Source organism: Pseudorasbora parva, chromosome 13 (genome assembly GCF_024679245.1).
Source record: "Pseudorasbora parva isolate DD20220531a chromosome 13, ASM2467924v1, whole genome shotgun sequence".
Classification (NCBI taxonomy): domain Eukaryota; kingdom Metazoa; phylum Chordata; class Actinopteri; order Cypriniformes; family Gobionidae; genus Pseudorasbora; species Pseudorasbora parva.
Window position 1 is genome coordinate 23,457,908 of NC_090184.1, and position 26,746 is coordinate 23,484,653.

At 36.5% G+C, this 26,746-nt stretch overlaps 1 protein-coding gene across 1 annotated transcript in view; it reads left to right on the top strand.

Annotated features, from left to right (window-relative positions):
* Positions 1–26,481, top strand: part of ipo11 (importin 11) — a 236,424-nt gene extending 209,943 nt beyond the window's left edge. The window contains exon 30 of the mRNA XM_067413532.1: positions 25,364–26,481. Coding sequence (XP_067269633.1) covers positions 25,364–25,528 — 165 coding nt within the window. The 3' untranslated portion in view covers positions 25,529–26,481. The remainder of the gene's footprint in view (positions 1–25,363) is intronic.
* Positions 26,482–26,746: the final 265 nt, after the last annotated feature.

Here is a 26,746-nt window from a genome sequence, read left to right on the forward strand (position 1 = left end):
CTTTACAGTAAGGTCCCATCAGTTAATGCATCAAGTAAGAGAATAATAACCGTCAGTTTTACCCTTCTGGTCAAATATTCATCAATAACAGCTTTGAGTTGTCAATGTTGGCGACTGACCATTGTTTAAGTGTGAGAATCCACTGCTAGCTGTGCATAAAACAATTTTAATGCATTTACATTTAATCATTTAGAAGACGCTTTTATGTGAAGTGAATTACAAATGGCAGGGATGCAAACAGCGCGCTTTTCGGCGCCTCCCTGTTTTTTATATTATCAGTTTAATAATATAATAATAATTATAATTTGTTTGATTTATATAGAGCTTTTCAAGGCACTCAAATCGCTTTACATTGATGGGGGAATCTCCTCAAACCACCACCAATGTGCAGCATCCTCTGGATGATGCGACGGCAGCCATATTGCGCCAGAACGCTCACCACACACCAGTATTTTTCATATCAAATAACGTCTTAAACGAACTTGGAGTTGGGCGTGTGTGACAGCGCGTCAGTTCTGCATAGGCAGATTTTAAAGCGACAGCAGCCATTAATGTTAGTCACTCACTGCTCTTGACTAAAGAACTTTTGTAGCTTTAAATAAGGATTAATCTATATTTAATTCATAATTTATGCAGTGCAGACTGTTGATAACTTTGTTCAATTTCTGTAGCTTATTTTCTACCTGTAAGTGAGGAAGGACACAGGTAAATATGACATGGTTTTATGAGAGTATACTTTTAAGATTGAAGTTTAAAGCATAATAAATGTTAAAAAAAAAAAAAAGCTTTCAGTTACACTGTAATGTTGAATGGCTATAATCAATGTTAAAAATTGCTGGGGAAATATTTCATAGAGACTATAGAGAATATTTCAAATGTTTCATTAATACATGAAACATATGAACACACGTGGGTGCATGCGGTTCGTGCTTATATCGACCGATCATGTGGGCTATGTGTAATATAAAAATAATAGTCTAAACAATCGCGTGTGGATGACAAATAAATCATTGTGTTTGTTTGATAAAGATGTTTAAGAGCCTTGTGATCGAGTGAATCATTCCGGTTGCCGCTTCTCCCTCATTCTCTCCTCTTCCTCATGTGAACTGACAGGAGAGCTTAAGTAAATTAAATATGCAAATCTTATTCAATACTAGTGATCCAGTAGCAAAGCTGTTTTATTACAAAAAGTCGCAGGGCAGTGTTGATGACAAGTTTCTGTGCTCAACTCTCTCTATGTAGGTGACGTAGACACATTCAAGAACGCGCACACATATGCTTGTGTGCGCTCTTCAGTAAAATAATGCATTAATATAGAACAGTGATTCAACTGACTTGGAACTACCTGTGCATTAAACGTTTTATTGCACACCTTTCTGTCAATCAGAATCGAGTATTCAGACAGGTGTAACTGACATTAACCAACAAAGAGCAAAACATTTATTACAGTAATTATTCATCTTTGTTAATTCATTGTTAATGTTATCTGTTCCTAAATCTGAACCGCTAAAGACGCATTGGCTGAGTTTTTTTTCCGTCGGTGCTTTTATACTGCCTTATAACCGAGGGTTAGTATAAAGCAGGTTTTGCTAAGAAGCTGCTCCTGATTAAGATTAAGTTCTTTGTGTTCCTGCTGCATCTCCAGAAGAAGTGAGTGTAGTTTGAAACGCTTCACATTGAATGCAATGAATGTTTACAGGGTAAGTTAAATTACGGCATGCTTTCTATGTATGACGTTCTCAATATAATTCATAATCCCACGTTTATAATGAACAACGCGTTATGGTTATTGTGTTATTACAAACTCTGTACGCTGGTTTTAAAGTTAATGTGGACATGGTAACACTAAGCTTAATTATGTAGATGGTTTATAACGGTGTCTGTTACTGTAAAAAAAAATTGTGTTGTAACAGTTATTACAATGCATAGATAACGTTACGCATCACTGACAAACCGACATTAACAAAAAAAAACAGTTTTTATTGGCGTTAGATGTAACATCAATCTGTCAATGAACTAAGGTATACATCAGTAAACACAGAGCATTCGCGCTAACATTACCCTGCAGGTACATAAAGATAGATCAAAGAGACATTACGTTAACCAACCATTCAGAAACGTCCTGTTTAGCTTAAATGTCGAATTTCGATCGAGCTGTCATCTAGTCCCAGGTTCGACTCCAGTTCAAATTGATAACAGTTGCACAGATCTATCCTCTTTCGCCTCTACTGTTGTCAAGGGCAACAGCCAGCCCACAGAACAGAGGGGCGGGGTCATTTAAAATTTAAAGCCGTATGCACTGAAATGGCTTGGTGAAAACAGAGCTGTTTCTGACCAGGTAAAATGATATAATGAAGTATATTACAAAGTTTTCATTTAGACACTAAAGAATCATATTAACTTGTATAAAAATGGCATTATATGACCCCTTTAAATAATACTAACACTCGACTTTTGATTTTAATGTATTAGTGAATGAATGCTAAAATTTGCATTAACTGAGGTTAATGAATGCTTTTGTATTTTTAATTGTTAGTGCATGTTAACTAATGTGGTCAGCTAACCTTATTGTAGTTACAAATTGTTTTTTGCTATTTTATATTTTATTTATGATTAGAAATTAGAGGAACCATGATACTAAAGTACCATATGCAAACTGTGCATTTTGTTGTTGTTTTTATGCTTTGCTTCTTATTTGTGGGCTCCGTATTGTTTAGATAAAAACAACAATGAGAGAATAAAATCCCATTGCTGTGTTTTGGAGAGAATTGACGTGAAATATCAGTCTGTCTTTTCCTAATGTTATTTATGTGTAACACCCACATGAGCATGTTTCAGCTGAGTGGGGCTCCTGATAGAAAATCTGCCAACAACAATAGCTGAAAACAACCGATGAAAATGATTAAACTTACTATGTGAAGTGCAGTAGTTCAAAAGCCTAGTCGAGCAGTTTTAAGTGAGTCATTTGTCTTAATTGTTTGTATGATAAAAAAATTCAGGTATTTGATACTTTCAGCCGGTAGCTGGTTTGAAATGAAGCACATTTTTGCGCTTGCAAGTCATGACCTTTTTTCAGTGGTCTTATATGACAGTACTTCTTTGTTAGAGAATGGCGTGGGATGAACCTAAATACAAGAGTACTCGAAAATGACAGCTGTGACTAAGCAAAATACTATGGGGGGGGGGGGGGGGGGTAATTTTTCAGTTTTTGATGGGAAACTGCATATTTTTTGACGATACCTTGCTTTTGCAGACTGCAATTGCATCAGTACGGTACCTGGTGACATGTAGACAGAGGCTAAAGCGTTCACAGCATTCACCCACAGTGCTTTCTTGTGTTTGTAAAGCAGCTAGTCAGAGTGCAATTGAATGAAACTGAATCCAGATACATGTAAAAAATAAAATAAAATAAAAACATGCAACAAGATGCAAAAAATAAATAAAAAGCAAGACATGATGCAGCAGCCAAAGGGGCAATTCACATAACTTTTTTACACTGCACTTAAGCCTGGGTTTTCGTCGATCTAAACACCACTTTTAACCCTTGGTTAAAGAATGTTACAAACTCATAATTAAGAACTTATGAAACCCTGCTCTGAAATCCGATGGCTCAGAAAGGCGTCCATTGGCAGCAATGACATTTCCTCTCTCAAGACCCATAAAAGGTGCTAAATACTTTGTTCAAAAGTCCATCTCACTACAGAGGCTCTACAATAATTTTAAAAAGTGACGAGAATCGTTTTTGTGCGCAAAAAAACTTGAAATAACGACTTTATTCGCCAAGTTCTTGTCTTCCGTCTGGGCCTCTGACATGAACTCACAAAGCACCATGACGCATACCCGAGAATATGACATAGAGCCGAAAACATAACCCGGAATCGAGGAACTTTGTTTACAAGCAGAGTAAGACACGCCATATCTAAGCTGTTCAATTGTACAATGATTGTGCTTTAGGTCTTGGCGTAGTGCAAAAATGGTGCTACCGTGTGCATTTCCTGGATTTACATGCATATAAGTGCATGTAAAAGTGCCTTATCAAAGCGCAAAATTAAGGGCTCTACGTCATATTCTCGTGCATACGTCGTGGTGCTTCGTGAATTCACGTCAGAGGTCTATACGGAAGACAAGAACTTGTTGAATAAAGTCCTTTTTTTTTCATTTTTACGCACATAGTGCTCAAGTAGACAAAATGACAAATATTCCTTCTAATACCTAGCCTCGCACCCATAGACAGTAAAAAAAAAATGTACGTAGTGTCCGTGACGTCACCCGTAGGATTCCGATAAGCCGTTCTGAAGTGTAAAGTAGAGACCAGCTGGCCCTTGCTATCTGACTGACAGGTTATTATCTAGTTCGCGTTAGTTGCATGATGTTACCACTTAGAGACTCAAATAAGCCTGTTTTTGTCCCATTTCGATGTGCTCATTATCGGACACGTACCTGGGACGTTTTGACACGGCAGTGGCATATTGAATAATGTTAGCGTGCCTGCAGAAAGTCGTAGAGCGTTCTGAGCGGTTTTGATAGAGGACCGGATTGCATATTGCAGTGAGAGAGGAAACCGGATGGAGGTAATGGACACAGAGAGCAATCAGTCCGCACATAACTGACGGTGGGGTGCCGAACAGTCAGTAGATAAAGTCAAAGAGATGTATTACGCTACAAATCTGCACTGACACAGGGAAGGTGTAAGTTCCTCCTGGTTAATGATGCACAAAATGGATTAAAAGGAAAAATGTACCTTTTTTTATCACTTCTCCCAGCATGAAGCAGGTTTAGTTTTAAAAGGTTTATTTCAAATCATTGCAGCCATTAACCACCTAACTGTCATGATGTTACGGGCAGGGTGATATTTGTGCAGTCGTTCCTGCAAGAAATTGGTGCCAGCGGCTTTAGACAGCGGGACCGTTCTGAAATAGGGGTGGCGTTAACCTTGTTTAACCTTGTTTCCCAAACTGGTTAACCTGTCATTGTGTTGCGACTGATGTGTAGTGTGCATCATTGCCATTATAAAAAGAAATGGAACTGAAATGGCTTCACCTTGGTATTTTATAGGCATTCAGCCCTCGTTTTTCTCTGACATATTTTGTCATTTGTAATAAAGCGGCATGTTTTTTGTATTGCATCCTTGCAATCCTCAAAGTAAATATAGATTGTGTAATTAAGAAGATGGTTTTGCTTACACTCATTCATACTGACAGGGAGCTTCCAAGACAGCATACGGCATCTCAGGGCTATTTATTTGAAGTGGATTTTTTTTTTGATGCCATGAACAGGATAGGTTATTGTTGATGTTGCCTCTTACATTAGTGTCTCTGTCATAGTCAAACTCAATATTAAGGTTCATCCCTGCCTTCTTTTTTTCTTGTCAGTGCCTGCCTCTCATTATTTATTTGTACACTTCAGGGTTTGAAGGTCAATCCAAACAAGAATACTGAATTAAAACGGTTTGCTTTCCGGGATGTGATATTGCATAACGGATCCATCTATTTAATAAGCACATTTCTCTCTGATTGATTGCCCGTGAATCCCAGGGTGTGCCATATTCGGGTTGCCTGTTAAAAGTCTTTTTATTTAATGCTGCTCTGAGCGAAACGCTCCTAATTTCACACACTTTTCATTTGTCACTTTTCATTGCCCTGTGGTGGGTTTTTTTTCCTTGTTTTTCTTTGGTTTGATAAAAATGTGATTTGTTTTGAAATGATTGGCACTTGATGTCGTCTTCATTTAAATGCTTTATGGCCTTGTTTAGACCTGTTGCAGAAGCCTACATTAATGGAATGTGTCGAGACACTAAGCTCACGAAACGAGACACGAGATTGGGTTCACAAGAATGAGACGAGATATCTGCACAGTATTATTAAGAAATCCCCAATGACGAAATTCATGACTGGAAAAAATGGCTAAAATAATGAATGTAATTTCGGTTTTACTTTCAGAGTATGAATTATCGTATACATTGAAAGACAACAATATAAGCACTGTAAATGGTTTTGCCACACACTCAACTGACTGGCTTCTCTCCTGTTTGATTTCACATTGAGTCTCTTCAGACTTTACTGTACATGAATTATGAGATTTCAGAATTTCTGATTGAGGCTCTGAGACCTCCTAATTCAACTCCCTTCTACAAATTGAACATAGAAATAAAAAAGGTTAATAATAGGGGTGTAACGGTACACACATCTGACGATTCGGTACGTACCTCGGTTTTGAAGTCACGGTTTGGTACGATTTCATTACAGCAGTTTTACAAAATTGCTTTTTATTTATTTTTATTCAACAGTGGTATATATACTGAAAAAAAAGAACACTTTTAAATTAAAACTTTGTATAGGGAGCGGCGGTATTGAGCGTGCATTCTACAAGAGAAGACATTTATCAGACGCTTGGGCTAGTTACAACCCTACTGCATTTATTTATTAAAATACAGTAAAAAAAATGTAATATTGTGAAATATTATTAGAATTAAAAATAGATGAATTTTAAAATATTTAATGTAAAATAATTTTTAATGTTTACTTGAACTTGTGTGTACTTTTTTTGCTAGATCATTCATGTTAAAGGCATAGTTCACCTAAAAATAAAAATTTGATTTACTCACCCTCAAGCAATCCTAGGTGTATATGACATTTTTCTTTCAGACTAATATAATCAGTTATATAAAAAAATGTCCTGGCCTTCTAAGCTTTATGGCAGTAACAGGCTGCTTAATAAAAGTGTATCCATCTATTATAAAAGTACTCCACACAAGGGATTAATAAAGGCCTTCTGAAGTGAACCGATGGGTTTTTGTAAAAAAAAAAAAATCCATATTTAATATGTTATAAAGTAAAATATCTAGCTTCCGGCGGACCGCCTTCTATATTCAACTTACGGAAAAAAGCATAACTGGCATAACAATGACGCCGGTTTTAGCATAAGCATTTAAATTACGAGATGCTTTATACATACTTTGTAATTTAAATATGGAAAGTGATCTGGAAGAAGCTGGAAATTTTACTTTATAAAGTTTTAAATGTGGATTAATTCATTTTTTTACACATATCAATCGATTCACTTCCAAAGGCCTTTATCAAACCCCCGGAGCTGTGTGGATTACTTTTATAATGTATGAATGCTTGTTTTTGGGCTTTTGGCTTTATTTATAAAGCTTGGATTAGCCAGGACATTTGTAATATAACTGAGATTGTATTCGTCTGAAAGAAGAATTTCATTAACTCCTAGATTATGGGACTATCATATTAAAACTAGTGGTGTCCTCGACTAAGGATTTACACATTCTAATCAGAATTGTCGAATCTTTCTATGGTCGACCGATAGTCGATTCATCTATGTGTGTGTGAATGGGTTGGGAGGGGCACGAACTAATAAACTAAACCTAATAAACCTAAAAAAAAATACCTACCTAGAGAGGAAAAGAGAACTTTGAGTGCGTTTACATGCATGTTCATAAGCCGATTGTGCCTAAAGGCACACCGCATACGAAGATGAGCACCGTGTCTCAGGATCTCACACCAGACGCGCACATTATATATGCGCAAGCTTAATTCTGACAGAAGAGCTGCACGATCTTGTAGCACAGGGTGAAATCAGTATACATTGACGATTTGAGAGAAATATAAACCTTGAAATGGCGCTCTGTGGCGTGGCAGGATTTTAAACAACTTCCTGAGTTGCCACGGACAGGCACCGAATGCCGCCGCCGGTGTGTGTGTGTGTACACTCATTGAATGTGTTCTAATTTTAAAGGCTCGGCCGGGCCCAGCGCCCTTAAAGGGGTCACACACTGGACATGAAGGTCCACGCCACGTCTGCTTAACACCTTGAAGATTCGACCGTGAGATCGGTGGTCGAATTCAGCACCACATATCGATGCATTGAATCTTCGACTATTTGGGGTCACCCCTAATTCAAATATTTTATTTTTGGGTGAACTATCCCTTTAACACATTAGCTGGTTGCATTAGCTTATTATTATTGAAGATATCAAAACTAAACTCACTTTTACAGTCCTCAATTAGACAATCATCAGTAATATATTCACATATAGCTCAAGATTTCAGGGTTTTTGCAAATCACCAAAAAATACAACAATGAAATAAAAATAAAGAATTTGAAATAATGACTGCTTCTTCAGTCTGTCTGTGAAAACGTTCAAGCCGGCCCTTGTGTTGTTAGTCTAATTAGATTATTATGCGACTGTTTTCATAGCATAATAGTAATATGCTAATTTGGACTTGCGAGGAAATGGCACATGGGAGAAAAAGACATTCATACTGCTTTGGCACAATGAAGAATAATGTTTATAGTAGGACTGAAGTAGGCATTTGTTAAATTACAATCCTTGTTAAATTACTTGAAACTTCTGTCATTTGTTTATATACCCTCACATCATTCCCACACCATATGCTATGATTTCTTTCTGTAGAATACCAAATGAAAAACTTTCTAGTGCTAGTCTTTTAGGGTGCTTTCACATCTCTAGTTCGGTTCATTTGGTCCGAACCAAGGGCAAACAATTATACATTGTTGCATTTTTCAGATTTTTTGGTTCCTTTTCACACCACACTGATTGCTTTGGTCCGAACCAGTTGAAACAAACCAAAACGCAGGCACGTGACAACATCCACATCACTCATTGGCCATGGCGTATTTCCTGAACTGCTTTTCGATTGGTCAGAATTTACGTGTGGGAAAATTCCAACAGGAGAGGCAAAGCCAGCAAACTATAATAACACTATGGAGAGACGACTGCGCAGGCCAGTTTTGTCCCTGGCCATAATCTACTACACGGTGTGTATTTACCACAGTATGCAAACACAACATTTCTATAATGAAGCGCCGATGCGACATGAAAACACCGCTCTAATGCACTGCAGACGGCAAGCGCACATCGCTCGTCACTTCAAGAGGAGGCGTGCATTAATTATTAACTCTTGACATGCTTCCATCTTCCGAAAATATTGCCAACGATCTATCAGGTAATAATATCATGCACACAATGTCAGCGCAGCTAACTACGGCAGCTGGTTCAGTCCAAAAATGATCAGTACTTTTGCAGTTGGTTCTGTTCGAGGTCGGATCACGTTCTCACCACAAACAAACCGCTCCAGAGTTCGTTTGAAATCGTACCGAGACCACCTCTTCAAGGAGGTCTCGGTACGCTTGTTTGGTCCGCTTTTGGTGCGCACCCGAGTGCGATTGCTGCTTTCAGACCTGACCAAACGAACCGCACCAAAGAGGGAAACGAACTCTAGTACGATTCAACCGAACTAAATGAGGCAGGTGTGAAAGCACCCATAAATACAACAAGGAAAGTTTGTTTCTAAATTAACATTTATTGTGACTTTAACTTAAATTAAATGGTTTTGTTTGTCACCATTTTACGGTGTTTTTTTCCCCTTCCAAAATATTCTGTAGTTGCATGCAACCATTTTAAAGGTCTTTGACCTTTTTCCACACCTAAATGAAGAGCTCTCAGCATGTCTCAGACAGCTTAACCTTCAGTTTGATGATAGGACCATACTGAGAACCCTCTCAAGCGTCCTCTACTCTCTTCTGTTTTACGTGGCCACGCATTAGCGCCGCTAGCAGAACAGCGCTCTCTCCTCTAGAGCTGCCTCTTAGGATCGAGCAGCCCTTCTCTTTCCTCAAGTGACTGGAGAGGATTGTGTCAGTGGTGCTTTGAATCAAGTTGATAAGTGGTGTCAGACACATTTTTGCTTCATTTATTGGAAGTATCATGCAAAACTGATCTCTTTCTCATGTTTCTTGCATTTTCAAATCATTTACGGTGTGTTTAATTATTTGGTGACAGACAAAGTCTCTGGTATCCACTGAGTAGCTCTCAGCAGATTTGACTCTTAATCTCAAATTGCTCCAAGGGAACTTTTCCTGCAATTAGCAAACAAGCATTAACTTAAAATACAATTGCCATGGTTTTACTGTCACATGACCTACCATTGTCAATAGTGTCGCTTCACTGCCGTTCATAAATCCTCTTGTAGCCTCACTAGGATAGAGAAGTGTCCATCGAATGCACACATCTTTGCGGAAGTTGTAGGTATTCGGGCATATTACTCTTTTGGCATACCATTATTCTCAGGGTTGAGATGAGGGAGAGACATCCCCAGGAACAGAGTTGGGAAACACTGTGCTAAACGGGTCATGGGTGTGAATAGGAAAGTTAATCTAGCAAACAGTGGATCATTTTTGTCATGTGACATCATTGTATTGATTGTATTGACACAGACTGAAATATCATTAGTACGCTTTGTTAATACTGCACTGCTTACCCAGTGATTACTTACCTAAATGATAAGCAATGATTCTATCCACTTTTTCTTTTAGTTTAAGTAATTGTTTTCAGTCTGTAATCTCTTCTTTCTGTAGTAACAGGGTGTTTTCTTGTGCTGCTGCTGTGCCAATAATGCTAATTTTGACCTTTCCTAATCTCCTGCTTCAGGGGTATATTTAGTCTCGTGAAATTTCAAATAGCGGTGTTAAATCTTGAATGTTAACTTCATCTAGACCTTTGAAATGGCCTGATTAGCCCTTTCCCTTCTGTAAAGCACAGTTGTGCGGAAAGGAAATATAATCCAGATTATATTTAATGATATACTGAGTTCACTTTAACAGTGGATCTCTTCAGAGTATTTGATCTCAATTTTCGTGTGAAGAGAGAAGCATCAATCCTTTGCAAGTTATTTAATTATTTTTGCTGTTTTCTTTGTTTCAGACAATTCAATAGTATCATTTAGAAATGAGTGTTGCATATAAGACGTCAAACTTGAAGTTTCTCTGCTCTGATCAGACAATTAAAGCGAAAAGGGGTGGTATTTGATGGATTCTTTCTGCTTACACAGACAATTAGATTACCAGTGGGATTAAAGCTAATCAATACAGGGATACGGTTTTATTGCACAAAGGGTAAAATTACAAATATTTTCTGTCATTCATCTCTCAGTTGTCATGCAGGGTTAAACAGGATAATTCGTTTTTATTGTAGTGAACAAGAATTATAGTCTGCCGGTAGTGATTTTAGCAGGGGCCGGGTTCATGAAAATCTTAAGAAGTTCAATAAATTATAAACTCTGTCCTAACCCGATGCAATTCAATGGTTAGACACACAATACAAGATATATAATCAAAGTTTTCATCCAAACCAGCCATGATGGCAATACCTGATTCTATTTTTAGAAATAGATTACAAGATTTTGGCCAAATGTTTTAAACGGCAGGACAAACTGAGCGACCACAATAAACTTTGTAAGCTGTAAGTTAATAGTAATGCCTCAAATGTGGCCATTCTAATGACTGACAAAACACAAATCTCTAGCATTTGCAGAGAAAAACTGTAACTCCATTTGAGCTTGATTTTGGTAAAAAAATTATTTAAAAAAAAAAAAATGTGTTTGTCTTTTGTTCCTTGAACCGGTTCAGAGCCTTAGTTAATTCATAAGATTGTTTTGTGAATCCATCCTCACTATTTTTGTCAATTCATCTTGAATGGATAAAATGTATAGCCTCATGGCATATTTTTATTTAATATTTGAAAATAAAATTAGCATATCTGCATAATATTGAATGTTTGTAATTGACCCCACATTAAACATGCTGTGATTACTTGGATACAACATTGTGAATAGCAGTTTCCTCTCCAAGGGCTTTAAGACTACAGCAGCCTTGTCACTTAGAGAATTCCCTCCATTATTAAATGATCCGGTGCTGTGACACATCTGTCAGCGAGAGATATTAAAGTCACCGGCCCGAGTAGGGCCACCCGCAACTCCTTTCACTTCTGTGTGACCCAACAGATTAAAGAAAAGCTATTGCTTGCCGAAAACACGGAAGAAGACAATGTCGCTTACAGAAGAGGATGATGGTTGATTCTAAATGACTGATGCACAATTTGTATGGGAAAGCACAGCTCTCATTTAGTCCACGGCCTCTTTGAGTGACTTGATGAGGCTTAAAACTCTAATTAGAAATTCATGAAGCATGGCTCCATCTCTTTGATCCACTCCCTCACCCACACCCTCATTACCAGCCCAGTAAAGTGGATGCAAAGCACACCATTAATATCATTTAGAGTCTATTTTAAGAGCCTGAGGAAGTGCAAAGTAAGCAAACGTGGGCTTAACCTTTCAGACAACTTTGTAAGGTAAGGTAGGATTTATTGGCAACTCAGGAAGTAAATTACAGCTGCCCCATCATCCCTGAAAATTTTGATCTACATAAACAGAGAGGTTGACCTTTCCTTTTGGAAAATGGATTTATGGATTGGCTTTTAATAACTTGCAGTACTAGAGATTTAGTGCAGTCAGTAGGCATACAATTGCCTTTAAAGGACAGAGTGACCTGATATAGTTTTATTATTTGTGCAATATTGATTTTAATTAATTAATTATTTATAAATTATTAATTATATATAATTCTAAATTATTTCTTGTTAATAAGGTAATGAAAAAAATTTAAGATCATGAGTTAATTGTAAAGATAGAGATTTGTTAATATTTAGTTCATCTTAAATACAAATGTAAAGAAACTAAATATAAATTTATTAAAATAATGTACATTTAATTAAATATCAATAAATAAATAAATATTAATATAATATTACTTTTAAAAAGGCTATAACAAATATTTTTTATGGCTAAGAGAACATTTTTCAATTATAATTTTGACTCCTTAAGGTCGTGCTCTTGGAATTGCTTTCTAAATTGCAGAAATTGCACATGGAAATGACATGCAAATGAAGTTATGCATAATAAAAAGGTGTTGTAAACTCCAATTTGGGTACTTTGGGCAGTGGTCAGAATGGGGATTAAAATGTGTGTACATGTACAAATGGTAGCTTGTTTTTCATAAACTGAACAAGCTAAATTTGCGACAGAGATTTAATGCATGATGTCCCAGGACCATTTGAATGAACATTGATTTATATGTAGCATATTAGAGACTGTGTTTTTTGAGATTGTGATGGACACAATGGTACAAATGGTACTGGAGTGATTGTCTCGTATAGGCGAGATGTCTTCTTTTGTGGAATAGACCCTTGATGGCCCATAATATGATTTTGTCTAATGTTTTTTTCTTTTACAAATGTGCATAAATGGATTTAGTTTTTTGTTGTTTACTTGAAATTGACAATCCTCTTTTACATTAGAAGTATGTTCTGCAGCCACACAGCCTCATCAATATCCTTTCATGGACACCAAACCAAAAATGTATTAATTAATATTATTAATTAATAATTTTATTAATTAATACTCTTACTACTATTGCTACCTCTACTATTATTATTAATCTTTTTTTTTTTTTTTATTATTGAGAAAAAAAAATTTTTTTGAAAAATTATTGAGAACCTTTGTGTCAGAGGACTTTTTTGACTTTTTTGACTTTTTTACTTTAAAAAAAACAGCAATGAATTTATAAATGCTTTACATAGAAATGCACCAATTATTTCATGAATACAGCACATTATTTTTCTTGCATTAAAAAATAACTGGAAAATGGATTTTGAGCCAATTATTGATATCTTTTGCTGTAGCATGTCAGTAGGAAATATTAGTTTACATTTCCAAACATTCCTTTTGACATTAATTGTAATGATCCAGTTAGATTTTGGTGCTCCACATGCAGCTCTGATCTTAGTGTCATCGAGTCCATCTGGGATTACATGAAAAAAATGAGACTAAATCCAGAAGATTTGTGGCAACGTCTCCAAAACACTCAGAAACCGACCTGCAAAGCTGCCTGAGGAACTCTGTGCAAGTGTACCTAGGACAAAAGCTGTTTTAAAAGCAAAGGGTGGTAATATTGATTTGATTATGTTAATAGAAGTTAATTTATAAAAAAACTATATTTATGACATTTTTGAAAATATCCTCTTTACACCATTTTTACGCAAGTACCTAAAACTCTTCACAGTACTGTAGCTTTACGGGTCTTTACTTATTAAAGCATCTTGGAGACGTTGCCACAGTTCTTCTGGATTTAGTCAGTCTCAATTGTTTTCTCTTTCTTGATATAATCCCAGACAGACTCGATCATGGTGAGATATGATCTCCATGTGGAGCATACCGCCTGTTGTCAGATTACTTGTGCATACAAAAATCTCACTGGATTACAATTAATGGCAAAAGGAACTTTTGGAAATGTAAAAAGATATTTCCTACTGATACTCTGCAGCAAAAGATATATATAACAGAAAATTCATAAAAAGCTTTTATAATTTTAAAAAAAGCAAAACTTAACTTTGCACAGTACATGAACTTATTGGACATGCCTATTTTAGACATTTCCAGCTATATTATCAATTATGTAAATTCCTGACTAATTGTCTGTTTGACATATTGTAGTGTTTTGATGTTCTTAATAAAATGTATTATGGTGTTACTGAATAAATCTTGCTTTATTTACTTGAAAGTCTGTGTGGGGGATCCCTAAGGCTTTAAAATACACTGGGGGGGCTTTCACACTTGGTTCGATTGCATGGACCAAACCTGAGTTTGATTGCTTTCCCCTCAGTTCACTTCAGCTCAGTTTATTAATACAGCACATTTAAAAACGACCACTGGCCCACCAAAGTACTGTACACATAGAAAAACAGAGCCAATAATGATTAAAAAGACATATTAACAAAACGGAACACTTCTTATGAGCTAAAAGCAACAAAAAATAAGTGTTAAGACTTGACTTGAACTCAGACAGAGAGGAAGTCGTTCTGATATATAGTGGAAGCCTCTTGCTTGGTTACCACTTGATTTTAGCCGGGTTCTAGGTATCTGAAGGAGAAATTTAGTTTCAGGTCTAAGGCTTCTAGTGGGAGAATATAAATGGACTAAGTCCCGCAGATAAGAAGATGCTTAATCATTTAAATATTTATATACCAGTAATAACATTTTATATTCAATACTGTAATTTGTTGGAAGCCAATGGCGGGATCCCAAAAGGGGTGGTAGCATGAACAAATTTCCTCTATCCCTTCAGGAATTTCGCCCCAGCATTTTGAACAACCTGCAGGTGTGATGTTTGGGATTTTGATATACCAAAATAAAGGGAGTTGCAATAGTCCAGGCGCGAGGTGATAAGAGCATTGATCGCAGTCTCCAACGAGCACATGGGAAGATCCAAGAGGATCATAGATCCAATGACATCACTAATTTGCATATCAAATTTGAGGGAACTCTCTAATACCAAACCTAAATTCCGTACTTGAGGAGAAATAGATAGATCTAGAGATCCAAGGTCAATCATGTTTTGGTCTCATTTCTGAGGGGTCAAAAACAACAACTTCTATTTTCTCTGAGTTCAAAAATAGGAAAAGCTTGGCAAGCCAAGCTTTAACACCCTCAAGACATGCTGTCAAATTGTCTAGAGCACTCTTATTTTTCCTAGACAAAGGCATATACATTTGCATGTCGTCAGCACAACAGTGAAATGAGACATTGTGTTTCCTAAATATAGAACCCAGAGAAAGAAGATAGAGATAGGACAGGAGCCAAGACAGAACCCTGAGGCACACCGCAAGATACATTTTGGTTGGAAGAAGAGAAATGTCCCAATTTTACAGAGAAACGTTAAAATCAGTTAAAAAATATTTGAACCAGCTTAAAACCTTGCCCCCTAGACCAATGCTAAACTGCATCTGAGTATCGTATGGTCAACAGTATCAAAAGCAAAGGACAAATCTAACTTTAAAATTACGTAATCTCCTAAGTCTGTAGACATGTAAATATCATTTAGAACTCTTGTAAGAGCGGATCCTGTGCTGTGCAAAGATTTAAACCCTGACTGAAACTTCTCAAAGATAGGATTGCCATTTAAGAGAGTCTGAAGCTGTAGTAATAAAAAAAATTCAATAGCTGGGAAATAAACGGCACAATGCATAAAGGACGAAAATTTGCTAAAATAGAGGAATCAAGTGAGGGTTTCTTTAGTACAGAAGTAATGTGTTCATATAATATATTATTTGGGTCTGAACCGGGGTGCATTTCCGTCATCAAAGCAGCAGCTGTTTCCCCCGTTGCTTGGTAACACCGGCGAGTGAGAAGATGGCAAAATGAATAGCGTTACTTACCTCCCTTTTATATTTTTGTTTTTGAACCGTTGGTTTTGTTACCAAAGCTTCAGTACGTTATGGCACTTGGTTTATCGAATATACGGCGAATGCTCTAAAGAACACTGAAGACGAGGAGAAATTAGATCTACAGCTCTTTGCTTGCAGTATGTCAGTCATGCTCATCAAGAAAATGAGTAGACACACACAAATCACACATTTTTATCATATACATCATTAATAGCGTTTCACTTCAGCAATTTAGTACGATTGCTTTCACATCGGCAGCAAACCGTACTGGAGTTCACATGAACCGAACCCCAGACACCCTTTTTAAGGGGACTTGGGTACGATTCGCGGGTGCGCACCCGTGTTTGGAAGACAGCGTTCACATCATCCAGATGAACCAAAATCAATCGAACCCAGGGGCACACCAAAAGTGCTAGTGTGAAAGCACCCTGGAAAAGGCGCTCAATGGTCCAGTCAAGCTTAAATATAGATCCTTTACTTTTGAGTACAGCTGAGATTGACTTTCATTGGCATTTACACATCTGGTCTTCAAAGTTTTTGGCTTTATTCATTTGAGGAAAATCCATTAAAAGTTCATGGCGGCTCGAGCAGGATTTCTTCCAGAGGCCTGTCTGCTTTATAGTACTGGCTTGGCTCAGAATAATACTTCAAAGTTCCTTTTTGGAGTGCCTTTTTCCTTAAAGGCTTTTTCCATCCTTTTTTTTCAACCAAATCCTTGAATTGTTCAAGGTCATAGTGCTTCCTGTGTCTAACTGCCATTTCTAGGACTCCATTTATAGTCTTTATGGTCTGTTTCGGAAATGCGGAATGATCCATGTCCTACAATAAGAATCCATTTTGAGGACTTCAGATTTCACTCTACAGAACTAATTGATTTCCCTTAGAGATAATACCATCTGAAACTCAGGGTCTTTCCTATGTAAGAGCTGACAGTGCTGCTTCATATTCTCATTCGATCTGCACGTTTAGCTTCAGATGTGTGTTTTTTTTTTTTTTTTTTGGGTGTGTATCACAATTACCTTTTAGTGATCTTTTATCATGGCACTTCATTTCATCCACTCGTAAAAAAATCTTCAGTTTGTTTTTAAACTACCAATGACAGTGAACATGTCTACAACCCTTCAAAGCTCAAGGATGCTGCTTTCAGTGAGTGCTGAGTTTTAAAACCGCATTTTATTTTTTATTTTATTTTAAGCTGTCCAGTTGCAATTGATGGACGTATTGATTGTGTTCCCAGGAAAACATCAAGGTCACAATGGATCACTGGGTAGATCTGATTTAGTTTTTATGTACAATTTTGTTTGACTACTAAGGTCACAAGCAGCACCATTCATCTAGAATCAGTTGATTCCTGTGTTTCAACTTTGATACTGTATCTAGGAGGTCATTCCTTTAAAAGCACCACATGATGCACCTTTCCCCTGGTCATGGAGTATTGAAGAGTTTTGTTTGGTGTGTCAGAGCACCTTTTTCTTCAGCGGCTGCATTACTAGGGTTGTCAGACTCTACGTTACATTTTGCATTATAGGATGAACATTTAGTTAATATTGAGAAACTTTTTCTGCTGCATGTGAATAAGTATATTAGCTATTTTTACATACCAAGCAATATAATTGTTGTTTTTCTTTTTTGTTCTAATAAATTTGTATTACCAAGGACTTTACATATACAAAGATGCGCAATATGACGGCGTAAGTCTTTTTGTTGCACCGCATCACACGACCCACGTCCGCTGTAGACACTGTGTTAAGCAGTGTTCATTTCGTTAATGAAAATATAACGGGGAAAAAAATTTAATGAAGTGTAATAAATCCAAACATGGATCTCTTGACTAATTATTTGCGATTGTGTTTGCTAAATAACTGCACCTACACAACATGTTTGACAATACAAAGTCTTTTTTGCTGTTGTTTTAAAATAAATGTCTTATTTTACCAATATGTCTATATGATAAATAGCCAATAATAAAACATTAAATTAGTTAAAGAAACCATGCGTGTGGGTCGACATGATTGTGCTTGATTTGTGCTTGCAGGTGAAAGTGCAACAGTTCTGAGGAAATGTAAAAATCGATTTCTCAAATGACAACAATCATTGTGATTGTAATTTTGAGCAAAATAATCTAGATTATCAATGCAGCATGACAAAAAAACTACACTAAATTGCTCAGATATATGCTCAACTAAAACTTGACTAATCAAAAACAGGACAAGGTTGACTGAATATGGTAGAAATTAAAAAGGGACTTGTATACTACAGTTCAAAGAAATTAATGCCAGAATTTTAAGAGATATGTATGCTATATACATTACTTGATACTGAGAACATTATCTGTAATGTTATTTTCGAGCAGGATAAGTCATATATTAACTGAAATCGTTCAGATGGTTGTGTCTTCTGCACACTGCCGACACAGAGGACTGAACTTACGTAAAATAGATTTCTTTATGTACGGCATTGTGCAAGAAATATTAAGCATGAAATTTTAGAAATTTATTTGAATATGTATTAAATATTACATTTACCATGCATTATCTGCAGTATATAGCGACAATATAAATACGTTTAAATAAAGCTGCATGTCTTTAAATCCATACACAATAATTTTCAGATGTCTTTTTGTTGACCAAGAACATTTGAATATTTGCTTTGCAAGGATGTACAGGAAGACTTCAGATATAAAAATGAAATGCTGACTTGTTAGGTAATGTTTTCTCAATCAAATCTGATAATTTCCTGTTAGTTCAATAAAATGTGGTTTATATGTATCAGTGCAATATTTATGTTATAAATGCAGTCTTGGTGAGCATAATACTTCTTTTAAAAAAATGACAGACCCCAAACTTTTGAATGGTATTTTATTATTTATAAAAGTAGTATTATAATAGTAGTAATATTGTAGTAATAATAATTATATAAGATGCTACATCCTAGACAGCATACTGAGTGTACCTTTAAACTCCTCAGAAGAGCCTTGACTTTATTTGTTTATTTATTTGTTTTTTATTATTATTATTTAGCATGTTTCACCATGAGGCTGACTCTGGAATGTCATCTGGTGTAATTGGGTTACAGTTGTTTAGTGTATATTACCCTGTGTGTATTGCCAGCAGTGTCAATGCAGTGCTCTGTGAAATCAATCCATTATGACTTGTAAATTGACTTGGGAAGAAAAATAAGCAGCTATTAAGGCTAAATCCCACTGGACCAAATCTGTCAAGAGCTCACACAGTCCATTAGGTTTAGACAACACAGGGAAATCACTGTTGTAAATATTATCTCATTGTTTTTTCAGACACGGTTTTTGATTTTATATATATATATATATATATATATATATATATATATATATATATATATATATATATATATATATATATATCTGCACATGGGGCTAAGCATTCTGAGCAAATGTCTCAGGGAGTGTAAATGTTGAGTCGTGTGTTTTACACCAATATTATGTGGAGAGAGAGACTGTGTGTTAGACATTTGTCATATTTAACCTTTTTGGAGGATATTACAGTTTGCAGATGGTGGCATTTGAAATCATTAAATCCAGAAGTACTGCAGAAAATGACTTTTTCCTCTTATTTTATATATGCCGCAGGGAAGCTGCTAGAGTTAATTTAGTGTGAATTATAAGTATAATCACTAAAGATCACAGCTGCCATTGTTAATGCTCATCACATTGACAGATATACGCTCCATGACACATCTTAATGTTTTTTAAATAAACGTATAATGTATTAATGTGATGTTTATGCGATATTTACAGCTACAACATTGCTGTTGAGGTTTACTGAAAGCATCAAGTGCCAAAACACCAATCAGCATGTGTCAAAGAGAGGCCTGAAATTACACCCTAAATAGACTTCCCCAAATGTTACATTTACTCTGATTTTTCCAGTCATTTGTTGCATAATAGAGCCTAAAACATCAAATTAATATATGCAGCTATGCTAATTTTCTCTCTTTCCCCCTCTCTCTGTCTCTCTCTATCATACTTTCACTCTCCCCCTGTCCCTCCCCCTTCATTAGCAGAGCATTATTTATATTTTACGTTATAGTATTCAAGACTGGTACAGTTTACCACTGTATGAGTGTAGCGATGAAGATACATTATTAACGTCACCCTCTAAAATATGATTTAATTAAAAAATGTATGATAATATATTCCTATATCCCTAAAATATTCAAGTACTTCAAAATATAAGTATAGAACGATAATTTGAGTCATTTTATCAAAATCAAACATCTGAATGTTCAAACATCTAAAGTATGGGGCAGGTTGGTCATTGTATGGCTTCCTGTTTCATGGCGTCAATTGCATACATTAGCACTTAGCCGAGTGTTGCATAATTATAGTGTCTCGAGCATGTTTGGTACTTCATGCAATATTGTCATGTAGATGTCTTCAGGATAGGGCTCTTATCAAAGGTGAAGTTTGGGGCAGATCGGACATAGTGTGCGCAAACAGCTTCCTGTGTCAGGGCGAAACATAAGACTGTCAGGCCGCCACGGACACTCAAAAAAAAATTCATGATCTTTGAAATTTAATATCACAAATGCCTTTAGATTAAACTGACCAAATATGACGTTGATCTGATTAAATCTCTAGGAGGAGTTTGTTAAAGTATGTCTGGAAATGACAAAAACCCGGAAAATTTTGTAGAGAAAACTCAAAATATATTTTGGGTTTTTAGATTTTTCACCTGGGGACTTTTTTATAGGTATTGGGCTGTTACTAGCCTGGGTAACCCCAGGCTGATCTGCCGCCAGTTTGATTTCGCCCTGCAGCTCAGGCTGGAAACCTGTACAAGTACATTCATTTATCCTGCTTCTGCACTTTTGCAGGACCCAATCACTGGCTGGCACACTATTGGCAGGTTTAACACTGACGGATAGAGAAGGATAGATAGATGCCTGTTGATCGCGCCTCTTGTGGTCTGATTGGTTGAAGGACTATCTAGTCATTTGAACTAGGACCGTTGATCACGTCTCTTGTGCAGTAGAAAATACAGAGCAGACTCCCCAGACCAATGTTCAGTCTTAAAGGTGTCGTGAACTGGCTTTTTAATTTTTTTATACTGTTGTCTGAGGTTAAATAATGACGTTTGTGTGGTTTTTACATTTTAAAACATCATAACTAATAAGTAATAGGCTATTTTGGGCCACTGAATCTGCATTAACGACAACAGCTGGGGCAACAGCCTTAGTCCTAATGGGTTGTTATCATGGCTATCAAAATCCAGTGTTCTGTATTTTGCGTACGTGAGTTTTTGTTGTAGATGGCTATTGTAGATGGCTATAAAAAAAAACCTAAAAAAAACTTGTGTACTGTGCTAATTAATTGAGACTTCTTACAGCTCTTACAGGTTGTTGGCCTTGTTTGTTTTGTTGCTTCTATTGCTCTCCCCTTTTTTGTAAGTCGCTTTGGATAAAAGCGTCTGCTAAATGATTAAATGTAATGTAAATGTAAATTTTCTACACTGGTTTTGAGGCTCTCTCCAAAACGCTGGGTTTTGATGGGTGTGCCGCACTGGAGACTTGGAAGTAAACACCCACGGCTTGGATTGGATAAGATTTGCATATTTAATGAGCTTCAGCTCTCCTGTCAGTTCACATGAGGGAGAAGCGGCAACCGGAATGATTCTCTCGACCACAGGGCTCGTAAACGTGTTAATCAAACAAACACAATGATTTATTTCTCATCGACCCGTGATTGATTGGAGTATCATTTTTATATTACACATAGGCCGCAAGATCGGACGATATAAGCACGAACCACGTGCGCCGCTCTTCAGATGTCAACTCGAGAGAGACTGAGAAAGAATAGCAGAACAAGAACGGAATACTATGAGATTTATCAGCCTGCCGGGCTTTGCGAGCCCTGGCCCATACGTGTCTGAGTCCAGCGCTCTAAAGTTATGCTCTGCTAGACACGTACACATAAGCAAAACGATCTATAACAATGCAATACTATTACATATATAAATGCGTTTTAATCACGTAAGTGTGTTGCGCCATTCCTGTCGGATCCAAATCCAGCATCCAGACCGGAGATTTGTCTACAAACGATTCCGCAGTGAAGTGAACATGTCTTCCCCACGTGAGCTGGAACTTCATTAAAAATAAAGTTCAACCACTCATTCCTAATATTAGGATCAGAAGGAAGCTTATGCAGCGACTGTGTTCTTCCACAACCAGGAATAGTGCAATATCTTAATCTTCCTCGGCATGTTTAATGTAGTTGACCAGCTAGCACGAGCCCTCCATGAGTTGGTCGGTGGGCGAGGCTACTGGATTAGACGTGCTGTAGATTCTGTAGAGGCGGTGTTTCGTCACGCACTGACGTAAGTATGAAAGTATAAAAGCTTTTCTTTGACTAGAAAGGAAGTTTTAAGCTCTGAAAATTACAGGATATTCTTGTATTACCATGACATTTTATATATCAAAAGCTCAAGGAAAAGTTGATTCCTCAATTCATCACCCCTTTAAAAGATTGAATTTGGTCTGGTGATAGCAAGGCAAGGCTTTCATATGTGTCTACAGAATTGCATACTTTTGAATTGCATTACAAATTTTGTAGCTATCAAGCCATTTTGCCACACCTAATTCTGAGACCCATATCAGATGTTCATTTTCACCACTGCAGAATGTGCAAAGCTTCATGAGTTTTCGAGCATGTATAGGGCCCTAATTAATGAATGTCTTTATGAGGATGGAGACATCAGCCCTTTGTTTTAGCACAGTCGGCCACTAAAGTGATGAGCATATAAATACTGAGGAATGAACATCTTGTATTTTTATTTCTATCTTCAGGAGTTAAGCCACATTGGATTGAGCTCAGATCAATGCATTTGCTTTAATAATGTCTTTGCTTTTGTCTGCTGATGTCTCTGTCTCCCAACAAATGTGCTGAAAAGATATACATTTTTAATAGATATCAAAGAGATTTGACTTACTAAAAGGAAGAACAAAAAAAAACATTCTTAAGATCATCTTCCAGCATCGACTGGGTTTTGCACATTTATTTATTTTCCTCTTCAATGTAATTCTCTCTTATCAAAGCAGTTCTGAAACATTACAATGTCTGAAACACATTGACCTTAAAGTCCTATTATGCTAAAAGCTCCTAATTTTCTTTTTAGTAGTCTCCTAAAACAGGTTTACATGCAGCAAAAGTCAAAAAACACTTTCATTTTCAGTTTATACACATTTGTCAATAGTTCTCAAATGACGGATGAATCTAGACTCTCTAAATCCCTCCAAATCCAGAGCCTGCTCTGCTCTTATTTCCCAGATCACCCAGTCTGTTGTGATTGGTCTGCTTACAGCACGGATTGGAAGCTAAACGCCATTACCATAAATGAACTTCAGCTCTGGAGGCTTCCCAAAGCTCCGCGATTGAAATCAAACTTCTTCATTTGTTTATTGCTGTGCACATGTGGCAACTGTATCAATACGCTAGCTGAGCACTAACGTGAGTGACTGATGTAACATCAATGTTTATAAAACAAATCCAATTATTCAAAATAGTAAGAACGAAAGACAGTCGGCATTATTAGACCGTTTTAGGTAATAGTGGCCCACAGCTGATTAGCAGAAGTATTTCAGTGAGACAATAATAATGGGAGTTAGCCAGAACTTACACAATATAAAACACAAACATGTGTATTTCGAACACCTGGTAGAAAATATATAAATCAATAAGTATTCATACCTACAGGTTGTTATTCTGAGGCGCAAGCTGGTCCAAATATACTGGGTACTGGCCCATCTTTCAAGAACAAGCATTTTGTGGTTGTCAGCAAAATGACGTTTGAGGGCTGGTCAAATTGTTTGTGGGCTGATAACATACAACATAGGCAGGGATTACGTAAATGTATTTTATACTGATGTATAACCATAATGCATTGGCAATTGAATTACAGTCTCGTTTAGGCGGTTCAGAGTCGATTCTTTCTTTTGGGAGACAATAACTTTATCTTGCACTTTCGACTTTGCAAAACGTTTAAATTCAAACATTCACAGCAAGTAAATCAAAAGCATCACAAAGGGAATATGAAAAAAAAAACTTTAAAAATAGGCTTTTGTTTTAGTTTTGCATTGGCTTTTTTAGCATACTTTCCTGTTGTTTTCATTCTACATTTTTTCAGACGTTTAGACATTTTATTGCATTATCCATAATTCTAATGCTGGATCTTGTGTTTCATATATATTTTATCTTTGTATGATCCCTTCTTTGTGACAGCTTTAAGTGCTTTATTATTTCACTGCAGTTTTACATCCTTATATTGAAGTCATCCATTCAGACTTAAAAACTAACTCTGGGTTTATTCTAAAAGTATAGTTCTCTAGGATATATATCTTACACTGGCATCCCATAACTCGCTTTCTGTTTGTCTTTATGAAGTGTGAGTGGGCTAGTGTCTGTTAAGTGTTGAAGAACTGACATTTGGCGTATTCCAAGGACTAAAAAACAACATATATTAAAAAAAAATTCTCACCAGATATTTAAAATTAGATGCTCAGAAAATTTGTATCATCAACATCAGGAGGTCAAGCAAAGTGGGGGTTTTTTTTGTTTTGTTTTGTTTTTTGTGTTATTAGTGATTTTTGCAACCCTGTTACCAAAATTAGGACATATCTACATACATTCAAATCCTGATTTGTGTTTTTAATTATTTATTTTTATGATTTAATAATTAATGTAATTTTCTAAAATAAGCTTTCACATAGTATAGATTTGGAGCAAACTGTTGTTCAATAGCTACTGATGAACTTATTTGTAAAAAGTTATATAAAAAATAAACTTAGTAAGCAATGTTTCTAAAAAGTTCTACTTTATGAGAACGTACACATCACACTGTTCATTTTAATAATTCCCACCCAAGGCATACATTAAAAAAAGTGGGTGACGCCTATTTCATTTGTGTTCGTAGTGTTATGGTAAGGGCAGTGACATTTTTGAATCCCAGCCAACCAATCAGAGCACATTATGCTTTTCAGAAAGAGGAGCTTTAGAGAGACCGAGCATTACTGAAAGATATGGAAGAAAGGGGCTGCAATAATGTAAAATATGTGAAAAATGTGTATTTGTACATGTATGAAGACCTACTCCAGTAGACCCCAAAAACAAAGTCAAGACTTTGTAATGCCTAATTTGCCCTCTTTAAACAAAAAACCTTCATAGGGAACCAGACTTGTATTTTTATAAGTGTCATTTACTATACTCACAATTTGTTTTTGTTTTTTTGTCTATAGCTGGCTCTTGAGGACCCTGTGCACAGCGTCTCTCTTCAGCAGTTTGTCTATGAGAAGCTGAAGGCTCAGCAGATGTTGATGGGGGACCAGGGCTTCCAGGCTCTCATGGAGACGGTGGATACGGAGATTGTGCGACAGCTGCAAGAGTTTATCCAGGGAGTGTAAGGATGAGATGACAACACACTGCTAAAAACCAGTCCTGAAACCAGAGATGCCAACCTTTTAATGATAGCCTAGAGAAAAGAGCTTCCATATTTTTTAAACACACACATTCTTTTGCTTCCTCAAACACATCTTTTTCAAAGTTTGAGATGGGGCAGAGAGGAAATCTGCTTAGACTGAAAAAGAGACACTTTAAGAAGGAATTCAATGTTGTGATGTCAAGTTTTTGTAATGGGAAAAGAGTTTGCCATTTAAAGGGCCCAAGCAGTGGTAACACTGAGTCTTCATATAAAAAGTTGTAATTTTTGTATTTATGTAAAAAAAAAAAACTGCATGACATTACTTTTTTCCCCCTTGGGTGGCTTTTCCCAATCCCATTTGCTCCTAGATCAGTATATCAGGAACTACTGAAAAGTCATTAACATTTTTGATTGAAAGTATTTTCATATCTGATAGACGTAATGATAAATGAATGGATGTATATGTTTACCTTCCCATAACTATTGCTGCTAATGCTCCAACACTGCACCTCTCATATGAGGTTCACAGGAGATCAGAAGAACCAAATACATGTTTAATGAAACAAATATCTGTTTTAATCACAAATACAGTGCTAATGTATGAGTGAATATTCTTACTGCCGTAGCAAGCTTTCTTTCTTTTAAGGACACGCACTAAGTGCGTATGCATTCATAGAAATGTTTTTGGTTGAAAATGGGATGTTAAGAAGCACAGTCATACAGAAGAACGACTGTCACTGTGAAATTAATTTAGAGTCTGAATAAAAGCCTTACGCTTTAAGCCTTATTTATCCACCACTAACACATCTGATATTGTACCGAACATGCATATATGTTACATTATAGCACATTTCGCCCTGTAGTTTTATTTTCACGTATGAACCCTATTTTTTCATTGATGCAGCTTCAATAAAGTTCAGTACAGTCTGAAAAACACTGTTCAGTTTGTTAGCTTGCTTGTATAAACCCTAATGGTCCACATTTTCTGAATGCATGGCCTAATGCCAGTCAGAGCTGAGCTTTGCAGAGTATTATTAAAAATTGTTCAAATAATTAAAGCACAAACAGAACTAAACACACTTGGGTAAACAGTGAGAATAGTTTTGGCCTGGCAGCTTCCAACGATCTCCCTTTTCCCACCATGTGAAAACCCCCACTTTCCTGCTGATGTAATAACCAGAAACAGTCCCTGGTGGCAAGA